This window comes from Eucyclogobius newberryi, unplaced genomic scaffold, assembly GCF_026437365.1.
Source record: "Eucyclogobius newberryi isolate DKJ021-1_F unplaced genomic scaffold, fEucNew1.0.hap1 SCAF_13, whole genome shotgun sequence".
NCBI classification, from domain to species: domain Eukaryota; kingdom Metazoa; phylum Chordata; class Actinopteri; order Gobiiformes; family Gobiidae; genus Eucyclogobius; species Eucyclogobius newberryi.
Window position 1 is genome coordinate 16,196,311 of NW_027315757.1, and position 23,379 is coordinate 16,219,689.

Sequence of the window (23,379 nt, forward strand, 5' to 3'; positions counted from 1 at the left end):
AAGGTATCTTCCGTGACAAGTGCTTTGCCGGATAAAAGCTTTTCTCTCACATCCTTGGACTGCTCCTTCCAACCTCTCGCTCTGTTTTGATCAATCTGTGAGAATAATGATAGGAACAAACAAATCATCTCATTCCAAACATGTCGTATTATCCATTATTACCATAACTCACCTTGAACTCTGGAAATCTAACGACACGTGTCATGTGGACCTTTGCAGGACAATTGACCTTTGAGCCTTCCATCACCTTCCTCCGCTTTTTCTGAGAGGAAATTGAGAGGGTACGGAGAGGAAACTGTGAGGAAACTGAGGAAACTGGAGAGGAAACTGAGAGGAAACTGAGAGGAAACAGAGGACACAGAGAGGACACAGAGAGGACACAGAGAGGACACAGAGAGGACACAGAGAGGAAACTGTGAGGAAACAGGGGGAACAGAGGAAACAGAGGAGACTCAGAGGAAACTGAGAGGACATCATTACAAAATAGCTCACCATAACAAGATATGCACAGATATGATAGGAACTATCCAAGATGGCGCCTGTGTTCGGCCACACCACTGCTCGACTCCTGTTATGCCGCTTATTTGTGACGATCGTTACATCGTATGTAGTTTTATCAGCCCAGACATTAGTCTGTTGTGTGTCTGCTGTGCGGGTTTATGACCGTGGCGCACTTTTCCGCATCAAAGCGACGATGGAGTCGTTTGTACCTGTCCCATGTGTCGAAAAGCAAGCCTTTCCGCCACCCCTTGTTTGTCCACCCAACTCACCTGACGTTTTGCTGCTGTCCCGAGGCCCGGGGAAAAGGAGGAAGCAGAGGAGACGAGGCACAAGGTCTGGTGTGCAAGTCAAGCGCAGACGAGCCTTGTGTTCAGAGCACACCAGCCTGGACTTTGGGAGACGTGCTCGGTGCTTGCGCCTGGTCCCGCTCCTCGATGTTTGCGGCTGTTCGCCGTCGCCGTCTTCGCCGCCTGTCCGTGTCATCGCGGCTGCTTTCCCGGAGCCTGCACGGGCCATCGGGGCCGCACCGGTCCTGGAGCCTGCGCGGGATGTGGCGGCTGTTTTCCTGGAGTCTGCGCACCGCTGGAATTATGAGCGCTGGGGTCCGCTTCCTTGTTTTCGTCGGCTTACCGGCGAAACAGATGGGAATCACGTGACCGTAAGGCGTGCCTTCGACAGGTCCCGCTGCGCTCAGCTGAACCGATGGACGTGACGTCATCCACGGTCCGGCTCGGCTTGTTGAATGCCCGTTCAATTGCCAACAAAGCGTTTTCCTTGAATGAACTTTTTACAAGACAAAACCTTGATTTCATGTGTCTTACGGAGACATGGCAGAGAGAGGGTGAGTTTATTCATCTAAATGAACTCTGCCCACCTGGCTGCTCCGTTTCTGCGATGCCTCGCTCTGGTCGACGTGGAGGAGGTCTGGCAGTTGTGTCCCAGGACTGTTACATGTGTAAAGTCATTGACTCAGAAACTTTCACTTCCTTTGAATCACAGATGATTAAGGTTGGTTCTTCAAGTCCTTTTTACTGTGTTTTAGTCTACCGGCCCCCTGGTCCTGCTGCTGTCTTTTTAAAAGGACTTTAGTGACTATTTATCTTCTATTATAAAGCTGTAAAATGTTTTAATTCTTGGATTTTAACATTTGGGTCGATGGCTCATCATGCCCTGCAAAGGATCTTTTAACCTTGACCGAAACATGGTGGTCTCTGAATAATTGTCAGATTTCCTTGATCAGTCAAACATTCACGACTCTTTTCAATCTGGTTTCCGCAAACATCATTCTATGCAAACCGCATTGTTGAAAGTGTCCAGTGACATTATGATGTCTGCTGATTCTGGGAAATGCACTGTTTTAGTTCTGTTGGATCTGTCTGCAGCCTTTGACACTGTCGACCATCATATCCTGTTGAACAGACTGAGGGACCTGATTGGACTGTCGGGGTCAGTTCTTCATTGGTTTTCCTCATATTTATCCGGTCGGAGCTTTAGTGTTGCTGCAAACCAAATAATGTCCGACTCAGCTGATCTGTTGTGTGGCGTTCCTCAGGGCTCCGTCTTGGGTCCCGTCCTATTTCTGCTTTATATAATTCCCCTGGGAATGATCATTAAAGAGTTTAGTGATATGTCCTATCACCTGTTCGCTGACGATATTCAGCTCTATTGCTCTTTTAAACCTTCTGAGATCCAGAAGCTGAACTCCTTGGTCAGTTGTTTAGTGCAAATAAAACAATGGCTGAGTCAAAACTCCTTGCAGCTAAATGCTAATAAAACTCTGATTATTGCCCCTGATGATGCCATTCCAGGGATAAACCAGTACTTGGGTGTTTTAGGCCAGACTGCTAAACCAAGTCTTAGAAACTTGGGTGTTGTCTTTGACAAAGACATGTCTTTAGAGCACCACTCCAAGCTGTTGACTGTTTCTTTCAGTTGAGGAAAATCTCTAAGCTCAGGAAAATGGTGTCTCAAAATGACCTGGAAGTTATAATTCATGCATTTGTGTCTTCACGTTTAGACTATTGTAATAGCTTGTTTTCCTGTCTTAACAAGAAGGAACTCTCTCGTCTGCAGCTGGTCCAGAACTCTGCAGCGAGGATCTTGACTCGCACAAATAGAAGGGCCCACATTTCACCCATTCTTAAAGCCCTTCACTGGCTGCCGGTCTCCTACCGGATACAGTTTAAAATTCTTGTTTTAACTTTTAGAGCTTTAAATGGTCAGGTCCCATCGTACATCAGCGATCTGATTAAACCATACACTCCCTCTCGCTCACTAAGGTCCTTGGACCAGAAACTGTTGTTGGTTCCTCGCACCCGTTTTCGGACCAGAGGAGACAGATCCTTCCAGGCTGTTGCCCCCAGACTCTGGAACGATCTTCCGTTCTCCCTACGGTCACTGGACTCAGTTACTGCTTTTAAGGGTCAGCTTAAAACCTTTTTATTTAGTCAAGCCTTTTAAATGCACTTGTTTTACAGACTGATTTTACTGTATATTGTTGTATATGTATTGTTCACTGTAAGTTTGTTGTGTTTTTATTGTTTTATTCTGTGTTTTGTGAAGCACTTTGTGACCTCTGTCTGTGAAAGGTGCTATATAAATAAAATTTACTTACTTACTTACTTATATTTTTATGAAATAAAAAGTTACCACCAACCTGATCCTCCTCGTTTTTCCTTAGACCTTAGATCAAGATCTGGACCTTGATGGCAAGTCCACATACTCCTCCCAATGAAGAAGGGGACACCATCAAAGACAATGTCTGCACCCTCCTCTGCTTTAACGGACCATCGGACCTGCCGTATCCTTTCTCTTAACTTAAGTTCCTCCAGAGACAGACCTGCAAGGATGAAACATATATTCAACTTCTGTTATAAATGATCAATGTCACCAAGAGTGTGTTCCTGATATTTGTACAATATTGCAGTAGAAAGTTGCCTCAAACCATGACGATACAGTAGGTCTTCTTTTAGCCCCAGCAGACAGACATCTATAAAGGCTTTCACTAGTTAAGTTATGAATCAAAAAAGAAAAATAACAACCTAGTTGATAATATTGTCTAGAATAGATTAGATAGACATAGAAATTTGATTCTATTAACTCGGCCTATTGTGTTGCTTCTCTAATTGATAAAACATATTAGGTCATGACAGCCTTTCTTTCTAATTAGGCCCAAGCGCCACAAGCTGGCGAGAGGCCTATTAGTCCCGTAAGGCCGTGCAAAGCACGGCTGCGAAAGTGCGCACGTAGTGCGCACGAAATCAAGCGCGAAGCGCTCACCCACTTCCAAACACTCACTAACGCACTCCTCCATGCCCCGTGCATACTAATTAGTAGTAGGAAAATGGAACATTACCGTTGTAAACGGGCGAAGCCCGTGCAAAAGTGCGCACTAAACGAGCACTTTACATTGAGATGACGAAGCGGTCGTCATCCCCATATAAAGCTCCCTCAGAGCACATTAATGCAGTGGACCCACATATCAGGTTTACAAGAGAAGACGCTAAGGAAAATCTGCTCTTTGGTTCCAACCACCCACTACAGCACAAGCTGGGTGTGATCAGAACCTTACAACACAGAGCTCAAGGTGTGCCCACCAGCTCAGAGGGCAAGAAGAAAGAGGAAAAACATGTCCGAAATGCCCTCTCAGCCTGTGGTTACCCCGCTTGGGCTCTCAACAGAGTGAAGAGAACCAAGAAGCAGGACAAAAGGGAAACTGAACAGAGAAGGAAGGGTGTTTCTATCCCTTATGTGTCTGGCCTGTCGGAAAAACTGCAGAGAATTTTTAGACAACACGAAGTACTTGTTTATTTTAAACCAGGAAACACTTTAAGACACAAACTGGTTCATCCTAAGGACAAGTTGCCGACTCAAAAACAGCAATGTAGTTTATTCGATCCAATGCAGTGAAGAAAGCTGTAAAGAACGGTGAGACTAAACAGCCTCTACACAAGAGGCTCTATCAGCACAGAAGAAATACAAGTTCAGGACCTCAGAGTGCCGTGCATCTCCATCTTGAAGCCTCTAATCACTCGTTTGAAGACGATGAGGAGAAGATTTTAAGCAGGGAGAAAAGATGGTTTGAAAGAGGAGTTAAGGAAGCTATTTTTGTTAAAAAAGAAAAACCTTCTTTAAACAGAAACGGAGGTCTAAGGTTCAATCTTCCTGTAGTCTACAATGGGATCCTGAACCCCTGGAGAGGTAGAGGACCAGTACCAGGGCATTTAGATGCTAATCAGGTCCTCAGGGTGGGTGAGCCAGGGTCTCACAAAGACAAAGGGGAGACTAATAGCCCATTAAAGGGTTGAATAGGCTTGGTAGATACCAAGAGGGTAAGTTTCTGTTGAAACAAACAACTCTTTCCTCTTCAGGAAGGCTCCTCCCAATGGGCTGGACTTACCACAGGATAGTATAAATATCGGAGTTCTCGACCTAAATTATTTTATTGACAATGACTCTTGGATGAGAGTCGAAACGTCTATTTTTCTAACTGAGTCCATATGACTACAACTGAAGCTTTTTCTACTATGGAACACGCCTGGACGAATGAGGGATTTACACCGACATCCCCATATAAAGCACTTGTTTACACTAAGTAGCTCACGAATATGTTCCCCATCTCTTGCATGTTCCGTGCATATAAGCATGTAATACAAAAATTGAACATTATTACTGTATAGAGGGCCAAAAACACAAAGTGGGCGGAGCCCACTCAAAATTAACGAAAGTACCCGTCAGTGACCAGGGACCCACACCATGAGGTAGGAAAGCGCGAGCGCTTTCCGAAAATGTATAGTTTATGATACAGTGATCCCTCGCTATATCGTGGTTCACTTTTCGCAGTCTCGCTGCTTCGCGGATTTTCATCATGCATTGTGTTCTACATTCTGATTGGCTAAACTGTCTCTCTACCTGTGTGTCAATAACGTTATGGATTAATATGTACACGTACGTAAAACCGCTTGCCAAATTGAAGTTTGCGAGGCCGGTGAGAGCGCGCGTGTGAGCTGCGGGAGACGCCGGTATGAGCGGCGCCGCGCGTGAGAGGCCGGTGAGAGCGCGCGCGTAAGCTTCAATGTTTTATGGAGTATTTCATTGTATAATAACTGTAAAAAAATAAAGGTTTCTACTTCGCGGATTTCGACTCCCGCGGGTTCTTGGAACGTAACCCCCGCGATAAACGAGGGATCACTGTATTTGAAAAATGGGAAACATTGTTTTCGCATCGGAATATTCTACTTCTTTCTTCTCGGGACCAACCCCCCTATTTTTCACCCAGTGAACATTGACGAAAAGTCACAAAAATTTGCATACCTCTAAAAATCGTGCCTCTCTACATTCTGGCTAGCTCCCTTTTCTAAAATTAAAAATATTTCCGCGTCAGCGCCCCCAAATGTACCAAAAATGCATTGAGAGATAGGAAATGACCCCAAAAAATCTGATCGTAGAATCATGAAATTTGGCGCAGAGGTAGATGATGACAAGAGAAGTAAAAAATATTATTACGGCAACGCCGTCCGCCCAACCAAATGTCGACCATATTTGTTCAAAAATGGCTAAGCACGACTCTGGAGTTTTTCCAAACGTCGTACTTTTACGAACTCCTCCCAGGGCGTTGGCCCTAAAAAGCTGAAATTTGGTGAAAATGCTACTGAGGAGTGGGACATCAAAAGTTATCCAAATTACTTTTATACCTGTCACGGTCTCTGAGCGGCGAAGCCACAAACTGTAGCTAGAATTTCAGAAATCTCCCAAATTAAAAATGTCTGCCGTTTGCGCAGATAAAGTCCGAATTGCGTCAAATTAGAATCAGTTGTTAAACTCTTTGCCCTAAACCTACTTGAAGTGAAATAAATTAATTTGTCGCCACAGCGCCCCCTACAGATTTTATGTGGAGGTTAAATGTTTAGTTTTGCGAAATTATATGAAATTTGACACACAACTCAATTTTGGCATCAAAAAAGTCAAAGACCCATGTCGTCGTGTCGTTGCGATGTGTCTTTGCTCTGAGTCCCCCGGCTCCGGCCCCGCCCCCCGCCCGGCGCCGTACCGCGTTTACACAACGGAGGAACTCATGAAACTGCGGAGAACTGTCGTCTTACCCGGAGATCGTCACGTTATCCCGGCGGACATCCTAAGGAAAACGCAACGAAGCAGACGGGCTGGACGTAAACTCCGAGAGAAGAGAGGAGAAAACAGGAAGTCGGTTCCCGCCGTAGTCATGGGTAACGTGAGGTCCCTTCAAAATAAAATGACGGAAATAGCGAGCCTCATGCGGTCCCAGAGGATTTATAGGGACAGCAGCGTCTTGATTTTCACAGAGACCTGGTTAACAGCAGAAATGCCAGACTCTATTGTAGGTTTGGACAATTTTCATCTGCTGCGGGAGGACAGAACTAGAGAATCCGGGAAGAAAAGAGGTGGAGGTCTGGCGGTGTATGTGAACACGAGCTGGTCCAAACCCGAACACTGCACAGTGAGGGAGCAGCTATGTAACAAGGATATTGAACTATTGGCTATTGGCATGAGGCCATACTATCTGCCCCGGGAGTTCTCACATGTGATTTTAATCGCAGTCTATGTGACCCCGTCTGCCAATGCTGAAAATGCTTGTGAAGCACTGCTCTCCTGCACTTGTAGGCTGCAAACACGGCATCCAAAGGCTCTCTTCCACATCTCTGGTGACTTTAACCACGCTTCTCCCTCTTCTGTCCTACCAACATACACCCAGTATGTTACCTGCCCCACCAGAGAGAATAGAACATTGGACTTGTTTTTTGCCAACACCAAGGAGGCTTATTCCTCTTCCCCCCTCCCTCCCCTGGGCAGCTCGGACCACAACCTTGTACATCTGAGGCCTGTGTATGAACCCATCGTGCGCAGGCAGCCTGTGGTGTCCCGTGAGGTGAGGATGTGGTCTGCTGAGAGCGAGGAGGCTCTGAGGGACTGCTTCAGCACCACTGTATGGACTGAGCTTTATGACCCACATGGGGAGGACATCAACACCATCACAGAGTGCATCACGGACTACATCAACTTCTGTTTTGAGAACATTGTTCCCTCCCGGACGGTGCGGTGTTTTCCAAACAACAAGCCATGGATTAACCGTGAACTGAAGGCTCTGCTGAAGGAGAAGAAGAGAGCCTTCAGGTCAGGGAACAAGGAGGAGCTGAGGACTGTGCAGAAGGAGCTGAGGAGGAAGATCAGGCAGGCTGAGGCCGGCTACAAGAGGAGGATGGAGGAGCAGCTGCAGCAAAAGAACATTCAGGGAGTGTGGAGGAGCCTGAAAACCATCTCGGGCTTCAAAATCCCCCCTGCCCAGAGAGAGGGGGATCTACAGTGGGTGAATGATTTAAATGCTCACTTCTTGAGGTTTGATCGGTCACCCGCCCCTCCCCCTGCACAGCTGCATGCTCCCTCTTCCACAGCTGGACAATGCCCTGCATCTGTTCCTCTTCGCTTATCTGCCCGGACCATCAGCTCCCCACTTCGCCTGGACTCACCCATCCCCCCAGCACACGGTCCCCCTGCCAACCACTGACTGTCACAGCAGCACAGGTGAGGAGTGAGCTGAAGAGGATTAAAGTGAGGAAGGCAGCAGGACCTGATGGCATCAGCCCCAGGCTCCTTAAGTCCTGCGCAGATGAACTGTGTGGAGTTATGGAGCATGTCTTCAACATGAGCCTGAAGCTGAGGGTGGTACCACAGGTCTGGAAGACCTCCTGTCTGGTACCTGTGCCTAAGACACCGCGCCCCAAAGACCTCAACAGCTTCAGGCCAGTGGCTCTCACGTCCCACCTGATGAAGACACTAGAGCGGCTGGTCCTGGACCACCTCCGCTCCACCGTGAGCTCAGCCATGGACCCGCTGCAGTTTGCATATCGGTCTGGCATCGGAGTGGAGGACGCCGTCATCTCCCTGCTGCACCGCTCTCTCTCTCACCTGGAAAAGCCTGGCAGCTCTGTGAGGATCCTGTTCTTCGATCTCTCCAGTGCCTTCAACACCATCCAGCCGCTGCTCCTGAGGGACAAGCTGGAGACGGCTGGTGTGGAGTATGACCTGGCAGAGTGGATCCTGGACTACCTCACAGACCGACCCCAGTTTGTGAGAGCCCGGAACTGTGTGTCTGACACTCGGACCTGCAGTGTGGGGGCGCCCCAGGGCACTGTCCTCGCGCCCTTTCTCTTCACCCTTTACACTGCAGACTTCAGACATGACACGGACAGCTGTGTCCTGCAGAAGTTCTCTGACGACTCTGCCATCATCGGACTCATCACGGACGACGATGACGCGGAGTACAGGGGACTGGCGCAGGACTTTGTGGACTGGTGTCAGCGGAACCACCTCCTCATCAACGCGGGGAAGACCAAGGAGATGGTGGTGGATTTCCGCAGACGCCACCCCACTGCCCCCTCACCAGTGAACATCCAGGGACGGGACATTGAGAGAGTGGACTCATACAAGTACCTGGGTGTTCATCTGAACCACAAACTGGACTGGACTCATAACACAGACGCACTGTACAGGAAGAGCCAGAGTCGGCTCTACCTCCTGAGGAGACTCAGGTCTTTTGGAGTGACAGGGCCACTCCTGAAGACCTTCTACGACTCTGTGGTGGCATCAGCCCTCCTGTACGGTGTGGCCTGCTGGAGCAGCAGCATCACAGAGAGGGAGAGGAGGAAGCTGGACAGAGTCATCAAGAAGTCCAGCTCCGTCCTGGGCTGTGCTCTAGACTCGGTGCAGGAGGTGGGGGACAGGAGGGTCCTGGCTAGATTCACATCTATGCTGGACCATGAGTGTCACCCCCTGCAGGACACTCTCTCTGCTCTGGAGAGCAGCTTCAGTGAGAGACTGATCCACCCTCGATGTGCGAAGGAAAGGGTCCGTAGGTCTTTCCTTCCTGCTGCTGTCAGACTTTATAACAAAAACTGTTAGTACTGAACACTCGCAATACTGACCTAACCTAATACTGATGTGCAACTCTGTCATATGTGCAATTGCTGTTGGAATTCATGTGCAATTCATGTGAAATTCATGTGCAATCTATGTGCTGTCGTGACACATATTCATGTGCAATTACTGTCGTGATCACATGCAATGGTATTTATGTATTTATTTATTTATTTGTCTATGGGAGTTTTTATTTATTTATAGGAGATCTTCTACTGAAAGTGTTTTTCAGACTTCCTATAAGTGATCTGTTCTTCTGTATCTACCTCTGTATCTACCTGCGTTGCACCAATGAAATTTCCCCATGTGGGACAATAAAGGAATATCTTATCTTATCTTATCTTATAATTGTTATGGCTTTGCCGTAGCGATGACCAAAACCTCCTATGTCATTCCAATGGGGAAATCGCCAAAACATGTTTACACTTTAGACTTTCACGAACTCCTCCCAGGGCGTCAGACCTATTAACCTGAAATTTGGTGAGACTCATCTTCAGGGGAGGACCATCAAAAGTTATCCACATTTTTATTCATGTGGCAAAGCCGCACATTTTGCCAAGAATTCAAAATAAAATTGCTTTTTGAATGGTAAAACAAAGGGGAGAAGATGTGACAGCGTCAAAGATTCAGCAGTAGGCGTACTAAAAGGACAATTGGGGCTCATCTTGCGGCGGTGTGGCGAGGGCCGATCATTGCCGCTTGCGGCTATATTTATTATTATTATTTTAGCCGTACTTAACTAATAAGTAGGCCTACTAGTTTTAACTTTTAATTTCAGGCCGACTAAATATTTATGACGTGTAGACGAGGCAGATGGACAAAAAGACCCTCAATTCATCATTAATAGTGATAAGTCGTTTGCTTTTTCTCTGATGTCTGGACCACCGTGTTTTAGTTGCTTCAGTGTGCACCCGCGTGTGTAGTGTTTATCAAATTATGTCTTACCAAAATGTTTTCCAGTATGAGAAGACCGCCAAGAACTCAATGTTTGGAACTTGTAAACATCAAATGCCTCGAATGCTTCGGATTTGGACTAAGATATTTTTTTGTGCCTGAGTTGGCGGTGTTATTATGTGTGTATGAGCGGCACTGGTCTCCACCGCCGCCATGTTGGATCCAGTATCAACTTCCGCTTCCGTCCCGCTTCCGTGTATGAACAAGTCCCGCCTCCTCCCATGGATGTATTGCCTCTTTCTCACCAGCTGGGGGCGCTGCTTCTTCCACCGTCCGTCAGACCTCCGTACGCTGTGACGTAACGTGACGTTCCTACGCCGTGGTGACGCTCGCCGTGTGTGTGTGTAAACTCTGCCGCTGCTGCTGCTGTGATTCTCAAAGGTCATCTGAGCTCCAGGACTGCGCTCTCAAACCTCCGCCGCGGCTCACTCACGGGTAAACGCGCGTGCTTTCCCCCGCTGCGGCGCTTTTTTCACCGGCGTGCTTCGCTCCGCACTGACGCTGCCCGATCCGCGGCGCTAGCATCGGGCTAATAGAGATTTGCTAAGGGGCTAATCGTGATCGTGGGGGGGAAGGGGGCTTTGCCGGAGCGATTTAAACCCGCACATGTCACTAGTCTGTGGGGTCGTTTAGTCGTGTCGAGCCGAGACAGAACGCGCGGAGAAATGCTGACGTTAAAGTAAGTTTATTTCGCCAGAGTCTGTGTGCTAAATGCTAAATGCTAATCTGACACTCTCGGTTAATGCCAGAAGCTTGCGACATTATGTTTCTTATTATTTGTTTGTTATTTATTTATTTATTCAACTTATCATTGGAAATCCCCTTAAAGAGCATTTAACAAACGTAATAAACAAATGTAATATAAAGTGATCTGTCTGCAACAACAACAATACAGAAATGTTTAATTCACTTTTTTTTTTTTTGATAATATATATATACTACAGACTTTACCACAGAACAGTTTTATTAAATCTCATTCAATGTTGAGTTTCTTGTCTTTTTTTAATGGAAAACAAACTTGACTGACATTTTTACCTCAGAAATTCAAAAAACTGTTGTTGTTGTAAAGACTTGAAATCGTCATGTGGATCTGATGTCGCTTAATCATTAACAATGTCATATTAGTGTTTATTTAACGCAGTCTCCAGTGTCTTTTATTCAGGAACGAGACAGACAAACTGGACTTAACTCTCTTCTTCTTCACACTCGTTTCTTGGCTCCTGCTTCTGTCGTTCCTTTGTGTAAAGAGTAAACACAGACTCTATTGTTCACACTTTAACTGTTTAAAACTCCCAAACGACAGACGAGCTGAGCAGGAGCCAAATGCACTTATCTATAATCTATATCTTATTAAATGATAATGTTCATCACTTTGACATAATCTGTTATAAAGTGCCGTCTGAACATTGGACTTGTCAGGGCCAAAAGGAAAAGTGTAAATAAGAACTCTTTTTTTACACACTTTTAAAATGACAGCTTGTTCATAATTACACACATAATTATTACACACATTTAATAATCCGTCTGAAACCTAAAATGTTGTAGTCCTCCTTGAGCCAGCCATGATTTTTATTGAACATTGAGCCTTTTAAAATATGTTATTATTAAATAAAGGTCGAAATATGGAGACTAGAGAGAATATTTACAAATAAAGTGTATTATTGATAAAGAATAGTTTATTCTTTTTTGACATTTTGATTTGATCATGTCTTTGTTATAAATGGTCTTTTCGTGTGTGTTTAGAGTTTCTTTAGTCCGGACAAACATTGAAGAAATACAACAACACTATTTTTTATAATTGACTCGATTAGTCCCGATCAGCAGCATGCGCGCTCTGCCCCTCCTGCTGCTCTTCCTCTTGGCGCTCCCCGTCTCCAGGGGGCGCTACAACGACGACTTCGACGACGGCGAGGACCTGGCCGACTTCGACGACAACGACTTCGCGGAGTTCGAGGAGCTGAGCGAGGATTCCGCGGCGGAGGCGGAGGACGCGGCCCCTCCCCCGCGTTACTCTGCCCCGGCGGCGGCCGACGACAACGAGGATGACGAGGCCACGGTGGAGCTGGAGGAGGGGCAGGACAGCTTTGACGACGCGGAGGCGCAGGTCAGAACACTACACGCCCCGTCTCAGAGCGCTACACGCCCCGTCTCGGAGCGCTACACGCCCCGTCTCGGAGCGCTACACGCCCCGTCTCAGAACGCTACACACCATCTCAGAGCGCTACACGCCCCGTCTCAGAGCGCTACACGCCCCGTCTCAGAGCACTACACGCCCCCGTCTCAGAGCACTACACGCCCCCGTCTCAGAACGCTACACGCCCCCGTCTCAGAGCGCTACACGTCCCGTCTCAGAGCGCTACACGCCCCCGTCTCAGAGCGCTACACGCCCCCGTCTCAGAGCGCTACACGCCCCCGTCTCAGAGCGCTACACGCCCCCGTCTCAGAGCGCTACACGTCCCGTCTCAGAGCGCTACACGTCCCGTCTCAGAGCGCTACACGTCCCGTCTCAGAGCGCTACACGCCCCCGTCTCAGAGCGCTACACGCCCCCGTCTCAGAGCGCTACACGCCCCCGTCTCAGAGCGCTACACGCCCCCGTCTCAGAGCGCTACACGCCCCCGTCTCAGAGCGCTACACGCCCCCGTCTCAGAGCGCTACTGCCCCCGTCTCATAATTTTTAGCAAAGGAAATGATGAAATAACAATGTTTCCTTGTCTCATTCATGTTGAACTCTTGTTTCCGCTCCAGGACCAGGATCTTTACAGTAAATATGACCAGGAGGAGTTCGAGGGCATCGGGGACATGGAGAAGAGCGGCGGCCACTCCATGAAGGACCCGCTCATCATCCACACGGTAAACACACGCCTAGTTTGTCTGTTTGGCTGTTCTTGGACACAGGTTCTTTTGGCTGTTCCAGGTTCCCGCTCACCTCCAGAACAGCTGGGAGAGTTACTACATGGAGATCCTGATGGTCACCGGCCTCTTGGCCTATATCATGAACTACATCATCGGGAAGAACAAGAACAGTCGCCTGGCACACGCCTGGTTCAACTCTCACCGCGAGCTGCTCGAGAGCAACTTCGCCCTCGTGGGTGAGAAGTGTGTGTGCTCGGGAGTGCGCGTGTGCTGCTCGGGAGTGCGCGTGTGCTGCTCGGGAGTGCGCGTGTGCTGCTCGGGAGTGCGCGTGTGCTGCTCGGGAGTGCGCGTGTGCGTTATTTATCTTGTTTTGCTAAAATGTGTAAAATGGTCATGTGACAAGTGTCGTGACTGTAGGAGACGATGGCACGAGTAAAGACGCCGTGAGCACTGGGACTCTGAACCAGGAGAACGAGCACATATATAACCTGTGGTGCTCCGGGCGAGTCTGCTGTGAAGGCATGCTCATCCAGCTCAAGGTAACACACACACGGGCCCAGCAGGAGGGGGCAGTGGGAGGTAGCAGGGGGCGGCAGGAGGGGCGTGTTACCAGTGTTACTGCAGTGACGGACGTGTCTGTTCCAGTTCCTGAAGAGACAGGACCTGCTCAATGTTCTGGCCCGGATGATGAGGCCCGTTTGTGACCAAGTGGTGAGTTTTACTTCTGCAAAACAACAGCTAGTTTTGGAGGCCTCAAAGAATAATTCTTACCAATTCTGTTTGTTTTCAGCAAATCAAAGTGACTCTGAACGATGAGGACATGGACACGTTTGTTTTCGCCGTCGGTACGAAAAAGGCGATGGCGCGGCTGCAGAAGGAGATGCAGGACCTGGTGAGATGCTTCACCTTTATGTGTGAGGGACCTGAACCCACGAGCTCATGGTGCAAGGGCAGAGTGTGAGCCAGACAGCGTTTGTCTGTGGAGACAAACCCTGTAGTTGACATCTTTTTATTGGGGCGGCTCAGCTTCATTTCTCCTGGACGTGTTTGTGAAAATGTGATGTCACTGTTAAAAACACATCGCCATGGTAACCGTCATCTCGCGACTCACAATTAGATACTTTTCCCAAATCATGCAGCCCAGGGGTTTCCTGTTGAATATAGCAACAACAATAACGATGATAAAATAATAAAATGTATTTTGTAAAAACATTCAAAAAAAACATTCAAAAAAGAAAATGCATTAAATAATAATTTTTAAAAAGTCCAAAAAAGAAGAAAAAAAATATAGTAATAGTAGTTTTTTTAAATAATAAAAAGAATTCCAAAATATTTTTAAAAATACATTTAATAATAATTATAAACATACAAGAAAACATTAAAAACAATAATAATCATTTGTAAAAAAAAATCATAATAAATGCATAAAAATAATAATACATTACAAGAAAGTGTAGTGAATGCTCTGTCCCCCAAAGTCCAGAGCTCAGATTTAAATAGACTTTGAACACATTTGTAGAAAACGTGTGTCTGTGCGATGCTCGTGCGATGCTCGTTCTCTTGAGACTGGATTATACCAGATCCTGTTGCACATGCTTCAAACATCACAATCTTCACTGTGTTTAAGTCAAATCCATCGTCTTTGTTTCAGAGCGAGTTCTGCGGCGACAAGCCCAAGTCCGGGGCCAAGTTCGGACTTCCCGAGTCTCTCACCATCCTCAGCGAGATGGGAGAGGTGACGGACGGGGTGATGGACAACAAGGTACGCCTGATGCCCTCCCAATGATGCCCTCCCGCACCCGCCCTGAACCTCTTCTCTCTCTGCAGATGGTGCATTACATCACCAACCACGCCGAGAAGATCGAGTCCATACATTTCTCGGACCAATTTTCTGGTCCAAAAATTATGCAAGAGTAAGAACATCTTTCCTGTCTTTGTTTTTGCGCCTTCTGACCTCAGAGTGACCTCGCGATGTGGGTGTTTTCAGGGAGGGTCAGCCGCTGAAGCTGCCCGAGACCAAGAAGACGCTGCTGTTTACATTTAACGGTAACAAAATCACCTTTTTGACTCTTTTAACTGAACAAAGACGAGACGTTTCCCTGATTCAGACGAGAAGAAAATACCGTATTTTCCGAAGTATAAGTCGGACCAGCCCAAAAATGCAACTTATAGTCCGGAAAATACGGTACCTTAAAACTGCATTTGTGAACTCTTTTATATTCACTTAGACTCTATTTAAAGTTCATGTTGATAAAAGAGCCAGGCCTTTTTAATCAGGCTTCATTGTGATGCTCTATACTCAAACTCTTCTGCTAAAGCGCTCTGACTCTTCTGCTAAAGCACTCTGACTCTTCTGCTAAAGCGCTCTGACTCTTCTGCTAAAGCGCTCTGACTCTTCTGCTAAAGCACTCTGACTCTTCTGCTAAAGCGCTCTGACTCTTCTGCTAAAGCGCTCTGACTCTTCTGCTAAAGCGCTCTGACTCTTCTGCTAAAGCACTCTGACTCTTCTGCTAAAGCGCTCTGACTCTTCTGCTAAAGCACTCTGACTCTTCTGCTAAAGCGCTCTGACTCTTCTGCTAAAGCGCTCTGACTCTTCTGCTAAAGCGCTCTGACTCTTCTGCTAAAGCGCTCTGACTCTTCTGCTAAAGCGCTCTGACTCTTCTGCTAAAGCGCTCTGACTCTTCTGCTAAAGCGCTCTGACTCTTCTGCTAAAGCGCTCTGACTCTTCTGCTAAAGCGCTCTGACTCTTCTGCTAAAGCGCTCTGACTCTTCTGCTAAAGCGCTCTGACTCTTCTGCTAAAGCGCTCTGACTCTTCTGCTAAAGCGCTCTGACTCTTCTGCTAAAGCGCTCTGACTCTTCTGCTAAAGCGCTCTAAACTCTTCTGCTAAAGCGCTCTAAACTCTTCTGCTAAAGCGCTCTGACTCTTCTGCTAAAGCGCTCTAAACTCTTCTGCTAAAGCGCTCTGACTCTTCTGCTAAAGCGCTCTAAACTCTTCTGCTAAAGCGCTCTAAACTCTTCTCCTAAAGCGCTCTAAACTCTTCTGCTAAAGCGCTCTAAACTCTTCTGCTAAAGCGCTCTAAACTCTTCTGCTAAAGCGCTCTGACTCTTCTGCTAAAGCGCTCTGACTCTTCTGCCAAAGCGCTCTGACTCTTCTGCCAAAGCGCTCTAAACTCTTCTGCTAAAGCGCTCTAAACTCTTCTGCTAAAGCGCTCTGACTCTTCTGCTAAAGCGCTCTAAACTCTTCTGCTAAAGCGCTCTAACTCTTCTGCTAAAGCGCTCTGACTCTTCTGCTAAAGCGCTCTGACTCTTCTGCTAAAGCGCTCTGACTCTTCTGCTAAAGCGCTCTGACTCTTCTGCTAAAGCGCTCTGACTCTTCTGCTAAAGCGCTCTAAACTCTTCTGCTAAAGCGCTCTAAACTCTTCTGCTAAAGCGCTCTGACTCTTCTGCTAAAGCGCTCTGACTCTTCTGCTAAAGCGCTCTGACTCTTCTGCTAAAGCGCTCTGACTCTTCTGCTAAAGCGCTCTGACTCTTCTGCTAAAGCGCTCTGACTCTTCTGCTAAAGCGCTCTAAACTCTTCTGCTAAAGCGCTCTAAACTCACCTGAAGTCTGTGTTTAGTGCCTGGGACGGGCCACACTTCCCCCAAAGACATGGACGCTCTGCTGCCTCTGATGAACATGGTGATCTACAGCATCGACAAAGTCAAGAAGCTGCGCCTCAACAGAGAGGTACCACTTTAGAGCCTTAACAGAGGCCCCGGTGGTGCCCCCCGGTGGTGATCGTCCCTCTGGCGTGTTTCAGGGGAAGCAGAAAGCCGACCGGAACCGCGCTCGCGTGGAGGAGAACTTCCTGAAGCAAACTCACGCTCAAAGGCAGGAGGCCGCTCAGACCCGCCGCGAGGAGAAGAAGAGGGCGGAGAAGGAGAGGATCATGAACGAGGAGGACCCGGAGAGGCAGCGCCGCCTGGAGGTCAGAACGCGCACTGCATTTGCTCCGGGGGTCGGCTTGCGTTTTTTATTGTTCGAATTAAAAACGCAAAAACATCTCAAGTTCTACAGTAGAGCAAAGGAACTTCAGAGCTGAGCATAGTTTAGTCAATATCATTATTTGCTCCAAGAGCTGCGTTTTAAGGATTTTTTTTTTTTTATCTTGCGGGTTTGTTTTGGGTCTTTTTCCGGGTCGTGCGTAGGACGTCATCTGATTGGCTGCTGTGGCGCATCTGCTGCAGCGAGCTGAACAAATCTCAACATGTCGCGCCGGCTGCTTTGGCCGCCTCGGCCGCCTCATACGTGCGCTCAAAGCGCCGAGAGCGTAAGAAAACGCGCCGCAAAAACGAAGGACGCTTTTCCGTGCTCGACGCGCGTTTACATAGACTTTGAATGTAAACTGGAAGCTTCGACTGCCGCGGTATGGAGGTCCCTTAAGTCGCACCAGCCCAAAAATGCATAATAGAGAAGAAAAATACATATATAAGTCGCACTGGAGTATGAAATGCGGTTGCAAGTGTGAAAAAAAACAAATAATATCACATAAGTAGCTCCGGAGTATAAGTATAAATACAAGTATAAGATGCAGCATGGCCAAAACTATGAAAAATGTGCAACTATGTGTGACTTATAGTCCGGAAAATACGGTAATCAGCTTTAATTGTGACCGTTTCCTCATCATTTATTCCCTCAAAAGTTGTATTTTGTTTCCTGCGTGTTTAAATGATCCTGTTTTTGTCCTGCGGCTCGGGTGCTCAGAAAAGTGCCGTTTCCACCTACCCCCTATCCCCGCCCACTTCCCTGTTACTTACTGTGATTATTTTTTTGGAAATCACACTGACAAACGTAGAGTTTTATAATATCACGTCGCCGCTTTTAAAGAATAAAAACGTGTAAATGACAATCTGCTGCTCGCTACAAATGTCACGGTGAAATGACAATCTGCTGGTCGTTTGTCGTAACTCTTGCGTTGCGTTTCCAGGAGGCGGCTCAGCGTCGGGAGCAGAAGAAGATTGAGAAGAAGCAGATGAAGATGAAGCAGATCAAGGTGAAAGCCATGTGACCACAGGAAGTGCTCCGCTCAGGCCGCCGCCGCCCCCTGCTGCCCGCCACGCGCCATTACACACTCACGACCCTCTGCACGCTGTGAAAACTGTCTTCTGCACCAGCTAAACGGCCGGCAAATCAGAATATCTGTCGCGTTTTGAGTGAAATGATTTGGTCTGGATGTATTTACTGGAATTATACCAAACATTTAACATTTTAAGACTTTGTTTGAGCCGTTTAGTCCTGAAATAAACTTGTTCTAGTCCAGGTTTAGATTCAGTGTGAGACCATTCAGGCGTTTAGTTTAAAGGCGCAATGGACGATTTTTCGGCGATTTGAGAACTCAGGCGGAAGTGCGCATGCGCACTCCCCCGTGCGGACTGATACAACACACACGTGCGTTTGTTTATTAGTGCGACGGATCACATCGCATCTCTCGTCTCCCGTAGATTTCCCTTTTCTTCTGTGTAAGCTCGAACTGTCTTTCTCCGTTTTCATTTTGTCCTGTACACTGAGGGAACTATATTATGATAGATCCATCCACTTAGACACGCTGAACTGTGCTGCTCGTGGGGACGAGCCACACGCGGCTCCAGGTGAGCGGTAGGTACGTTTTATGATTGATACGTGGCAGGACTAATCGGCAGTCCACACCACGAGGAAACAAGATTCAGATTTTGGTCAAAAAAATCGTCCGTTCAACCTTTAATGTTTAACCTTTATTCGTGGGTCGCCAGATTATTTCAATAATATAAAAAAGACTTTGAATTTAAGTATGATTTAATTTACAACTGTATATTTGTTGTGAAATTAGTTCAGTTAACACTATAGACTACACTAAAGAAATGTAATTAAACCAGTTTTAAATGTTCTGACACTAGAAATTGTAGTTGGCGACGGTTTCATTTGCGTCTCGAGTTATAAAAGTGATTTGACGAGTTGAGATTGATTTATTTGTTTTGGAAAATGTCTAAATGTTTTCGATCTAAATTGGCTGAAAACGAGAAAACTAGAGCATTATTTTATTTGCATTCTTATCAGCGTTTAATCTGAGAAACAACCGAACAAGTCCTCAAAACAATAAATATTCTGAGTTGAGGTCTTTAGTGGATTTCATGTTTGGCAGAGCAGAGCCGGTTCAGGACCTGGGTTTGTCCTTTTGCTCCGTGAGCCTTTTTAAACTCTGTAAATTGTGTTGTTTTTTAAAGATGCTAAATCTATTTACATGATCATTTATTAACTTTAAAACGATCATTTTTTATTTATCTGCAGCTGTTTCTACCTGAGCAAATGAAATAAAATGAACTGGAATCTGTAATCGTGCTTTTCTCCTGTTTTGTTTGTGTATTTGTTTATGTTTCATCACAGCTTTAGTCCAAAGATTTATTTCCCACACTTCTGTCCAGAATATTCTCAGTGACATAATCCTGACATTTACAAACATGTTTTCTACATTTTAATAATCCTGTGACAGCGTCACAGTTCTATTTGTGTATATTCATATATTATATATTCTCTGCATGTGCTGTGTTTGCATTGAACCAGGAGCAGTAGAAAAACACTGGGGAAAAAGGAACACGTTTTCAACCATTTATTTTAAGATAAGATATCCCTTTATTGTCCACACATGGGGAAATTTCGTTGTTGCAACGCAGGTTGATACAGAGGAAACAGACGAATAACTTATAGGAAGTTTAAAAAACACTCTTAGTAGAAGAACTCTTATAAACAAAACTCTTATAGACAGAACCTCTCATATTTTAATGGAGGGGAAAAATAAAGATAAAATAAAACGGCGTAAGACAAAATAATACTAATAATGGTAAAATAAACACTCTAATTTACGTCAGTTCTATCCACTTGAATATGGCATTATTGCATGTGAGTACGACAGTAATTGCACATAAATATGACGGTATTGCACATTTTGGCGAAAGAACCAAGTGTTGAATATCATTGATGATAAACAATTCTTCTTCTTTGGTGTTTTATGGCGGCTGGTATCAGAGTTAAATTACCGCCACTACCGACTTTAATTATTGGACTTATTATAACATGTTCCCATGACATTTCCTTTATATTATATTAGAGGATGTTTTTTTTAAAAACGTGTTATCACAGAATTCTCTTTTACTTTGAAATCAAAGGACATTTTCCGTGATGTTTGGTCTTTTCTCTCATTTCCCGACGCTTCGTCCAAGTTTGGAAAACGAGCACAATATTTTCTAGGATTTCCAGGATTTGTGGGAACTCTTGATTCTTTCACACTTTGTGGTGGCCACTCCTGCCCTGGGGCCCTCTGAGGCTGCCGATCTGTGCCATCGGCCCCTCCCACCATCAATCACACACAGCATTCATACACAGGTGGGTAAATATGACTGAAAGCACAAAGACTGATTTTACACAATGTTTTATTCTACTATTTTTCAAAATAAATGTGATTTCCTGCAGATATCACAAGTTGAGACACTTTAGCAGCAGCGCCAGAGGTGGTGTTTGTGGTAGTGTTGGTGGTAGTGTTGGTGGTAGTGTTGAAACAAACGGGTGCGGCTGAGGCTAAATTTAACAGTTTTACTTCAAATCAAATCAAATCAAATCAATTTATTTTTGTAAGGCCCAAAATCACAACAACAGTTGCCTCTGAGGGCCACAGGGAGAAATGAATCAACAATGTCTGTGGTGGCGATGAAGTCAGACAATGTCTGTGGTGGCGATGAAGTCAGACAATGTCTGTGGTGGCGAGGGACGATGTCCCAGGGTCCTCTGTCCTTAGACTCTCCTTCTCGGCCAGGAAAAACTACAAAAAAAACCTCTTTGGGAAAAAAGCGTAGAAACCTGGAGGAGTTCCAGTGAAGGAGAGATCTGACTCTCACAGACGGACAGACGGACACAAGGAGACTGGAGCTGGACCCACTCTTCAGGCAGATGAGGGACCGACTGAGGCGAGCTGGACCCACTCTTCAGGCAGAAGAGGGACCGTCCACACAGGGCAGGGACCACTTCACCAGGGGAGGGGCATCTGGGTCCACAGGTCCTCAGGAGTGAGAGAAAGAAAAGAAGGCGGTGAACAGTTTGCAAGTGGAATCAAAAAATAAATATTGTTTGATAGCATAAGTAGTCAGAAGAAGAAGAGGATAGTGCTCAAGCTGTCATACTTCCCCCAGCATAGTTACTCCTAGGGCAGCGTAGCTGAAGCTGTGGGTTTATCTTTCTGTTCCTAACTAGTCTGACCATAAGCGATTTCGAAGAGGAACGTTTTAAGCCTGGACTTAAATGAAGAGACTGTGTCAGCATATTTAACATGGGCCGGGAGCTGATTCCATAACACAGGAGCTTGGTAGCTAAACGCTCTACCTCCTACTGTACTTTTAGAGACTCTTGGGACCACCAGAAGGCCAGCATTCTGAGAGCGAAGAGCTCTGTTTGGATGATATGGTTCTATAGCATCTTTGAGGCTTTATGGCTTTGTAGGTCAAGAGTAGAATTTTGAATTTGATTCTAGACTCGACGGGGAGCCAGTGAAGAGACTTCAGCACCGGCGTAATGTGCTCTCTTCTTTTTGTTCCTGTTAGTAATCTTGCTGCTGCATTTTGAACCAGTTGAAAGCTTTTTATGGAGCTTTTAGGACACGCTGCAAGCAGGGAGTTACAGTAGTCTAATCTAGTCGTTACAAATGCATGGATAAGTTTTTCAGCATCACTTTTAGGCAGGATTCTTCTGATTTTGGCGATGTTGCGCAAATGGAAATAGGCTGTTTTACAAGCTTGATTTATATGAGCTTTAAATGAGAGCTCCTGGTCAAATAAGACTCCAAGGTTTCTTACAGTAGAACTGGAGGCTACACTAACATTGTCCAGTGTGACTATCTGCTCAGATAGAGAGTCTCGTAGATGCTTAGGGCCAAGCACAATGACCTCGGTTTTTCAGGGTTAAGAAGCAGGTAGTTTAGTGTCATCCAGGTTTTTATCTCCTTCACACAAGTACTAAGTCTGTCTACTTGATCGCTCTGATCAGGTTTCATTGATAAATACAGCTGAGTGTCATCTGCAGTGGAAGTTAATGCCATGCTTTCTGATAATGTTGCCTAATGGCAGCATATAAAGAGTAAACAGAATTGGACCGAGTACCGAACCCTGTGGCACACCGTAAATTACTTTAGAGCTTGGTGAGGAGCTCTGGTTTACATTAACAAATTGGAACCTATCAGATAGATAGGATTTAAACCAGCTGAGGGCTGTTCCTCCAACACCTACATCACATTCTAACCTCTGCAGTAGAATGTTGTGGTCGATGGTGTCAAACGCTGCGCTGAGGTCCAACAGAACCAGGATTGAGACCAGTCCATCGTCAGCGGCTAATAACAAATCATTTGTGACTTTAACTAGTGCAGTTTCAGTGCTGTGGTGGGCTCTGAACCCTGACTGGAAAACTTCAAATAAGTTATTGTCCTGCAGGTGGCGACAAAGCTGTTTTACTACAACTTTTTCAAGGATTTTAGAGACGAAGGGAAGATTTGAAATAGGTCTGTAGTTTACCAATAGGTCGGGATCTAGATTAGGCTTTTTCAGAAGAGGTTTAATGACTGCATGTTTGAAGGACTGTGGAACATAGCCACTTTCGAGTGAAGTATTTATTATATTAAGAATAGGGTCTATAATTAGGGGGAGAATGTCTTTGAGGAGTCTGCTTGGAATGGGGTCTAGGACACAAGTTGAGCTTTTAGAGGACATAATGGCTGAAGTTATCTCTGCTTGATCAACAGCTGTGAACCTTTCTAAGTTTACAGGTGGATTTATATGGGACGTTAGATTTACAGCTTGGGCTAGTTCAGGGCTAATAGCGGGGGTAATTTCATCTAATTTATCTCTGATTGTTTTTATTTTATTATTAAAAAATAGGAGGAAATCATCAGAGCTAAGTGTAGCTGGGATTGAGGGCTCTACTGCGCTGTGACAGTTTGTTAGCCTAGCTACAGTGCTGAAAAGGAATTTAGTGTTACTTTTGTTGACTTCTATTAGATTTGAATAATATCTGGTTTGGGCCTTACGCAGAGCCTGCTTATAGGACAGCAGGCAACTTTTCCATGCTT

General features: G+C 46.0%; 1 protein-coding gene across 1 annotated transcript; it reads left to right on the top strand.

Annotated features, from left to right (window-relative positions):
- Positions 1-10,726: 10,726 nt before the first annotated feature.
- Positions 10,727-19,608, top strand: ccdc47 (coiled-coil domain containing 47). The gene is made up of 13 exons (XM_072442709.1): positions 10,727-10,849; positions 12,216-12,508; positions 13,151-13,255; positions 13,320-13,494; positions 13,676-13,797; positions 13,904-13,969; positions 14,049-14,150; positions 14,910-15,020; positions 15,086-15,171; positions 15,246-15,304; positions 16,876-16,985; positions 17,059-17,226; positions 18,226-19,608. The coding sequence occupies exons 2-13, from the start codon at positions 12,230-12,232 to the stop codon at positions 18,304-18,306; spliced, it is 1,464 nt and encodes a 487-aa protein (XP_072298810.1). The 5' UTR covers positions 10,727-10,849; positions 12,216-12,229; the 3' UTR covers positions 18,307-19,608.
- The last annotated feature ends 3,771 nt before the right edge of the window (positions 19,609-23,379 follow it).

Bases quoted from the DNA above. Each gene is read 5' to 3' on its own strand.
- ccdc47 (XM_072442709.1), top strand. From the start codon at position 12,230: ATGCGCGCTCTGCCCCTCCTGCTGCTCTTCCTCTTGGCGCTCCCCGTC. The intron at 13,256-13,319 runs GTAAACACACGC...TGGCTGTTCCAG, and splicing joins ACCCGCTCATCATCCACACG to GTTCCCGCTCACCTCCAGAA. The intron at 14,151-14,909 runs GTGAGATGCTTC...TCTTTGTTTCAG, and splicing joins AGAAGGAGATGCAGGACCTG to AGCGAGTTCTGCGGCGACAA.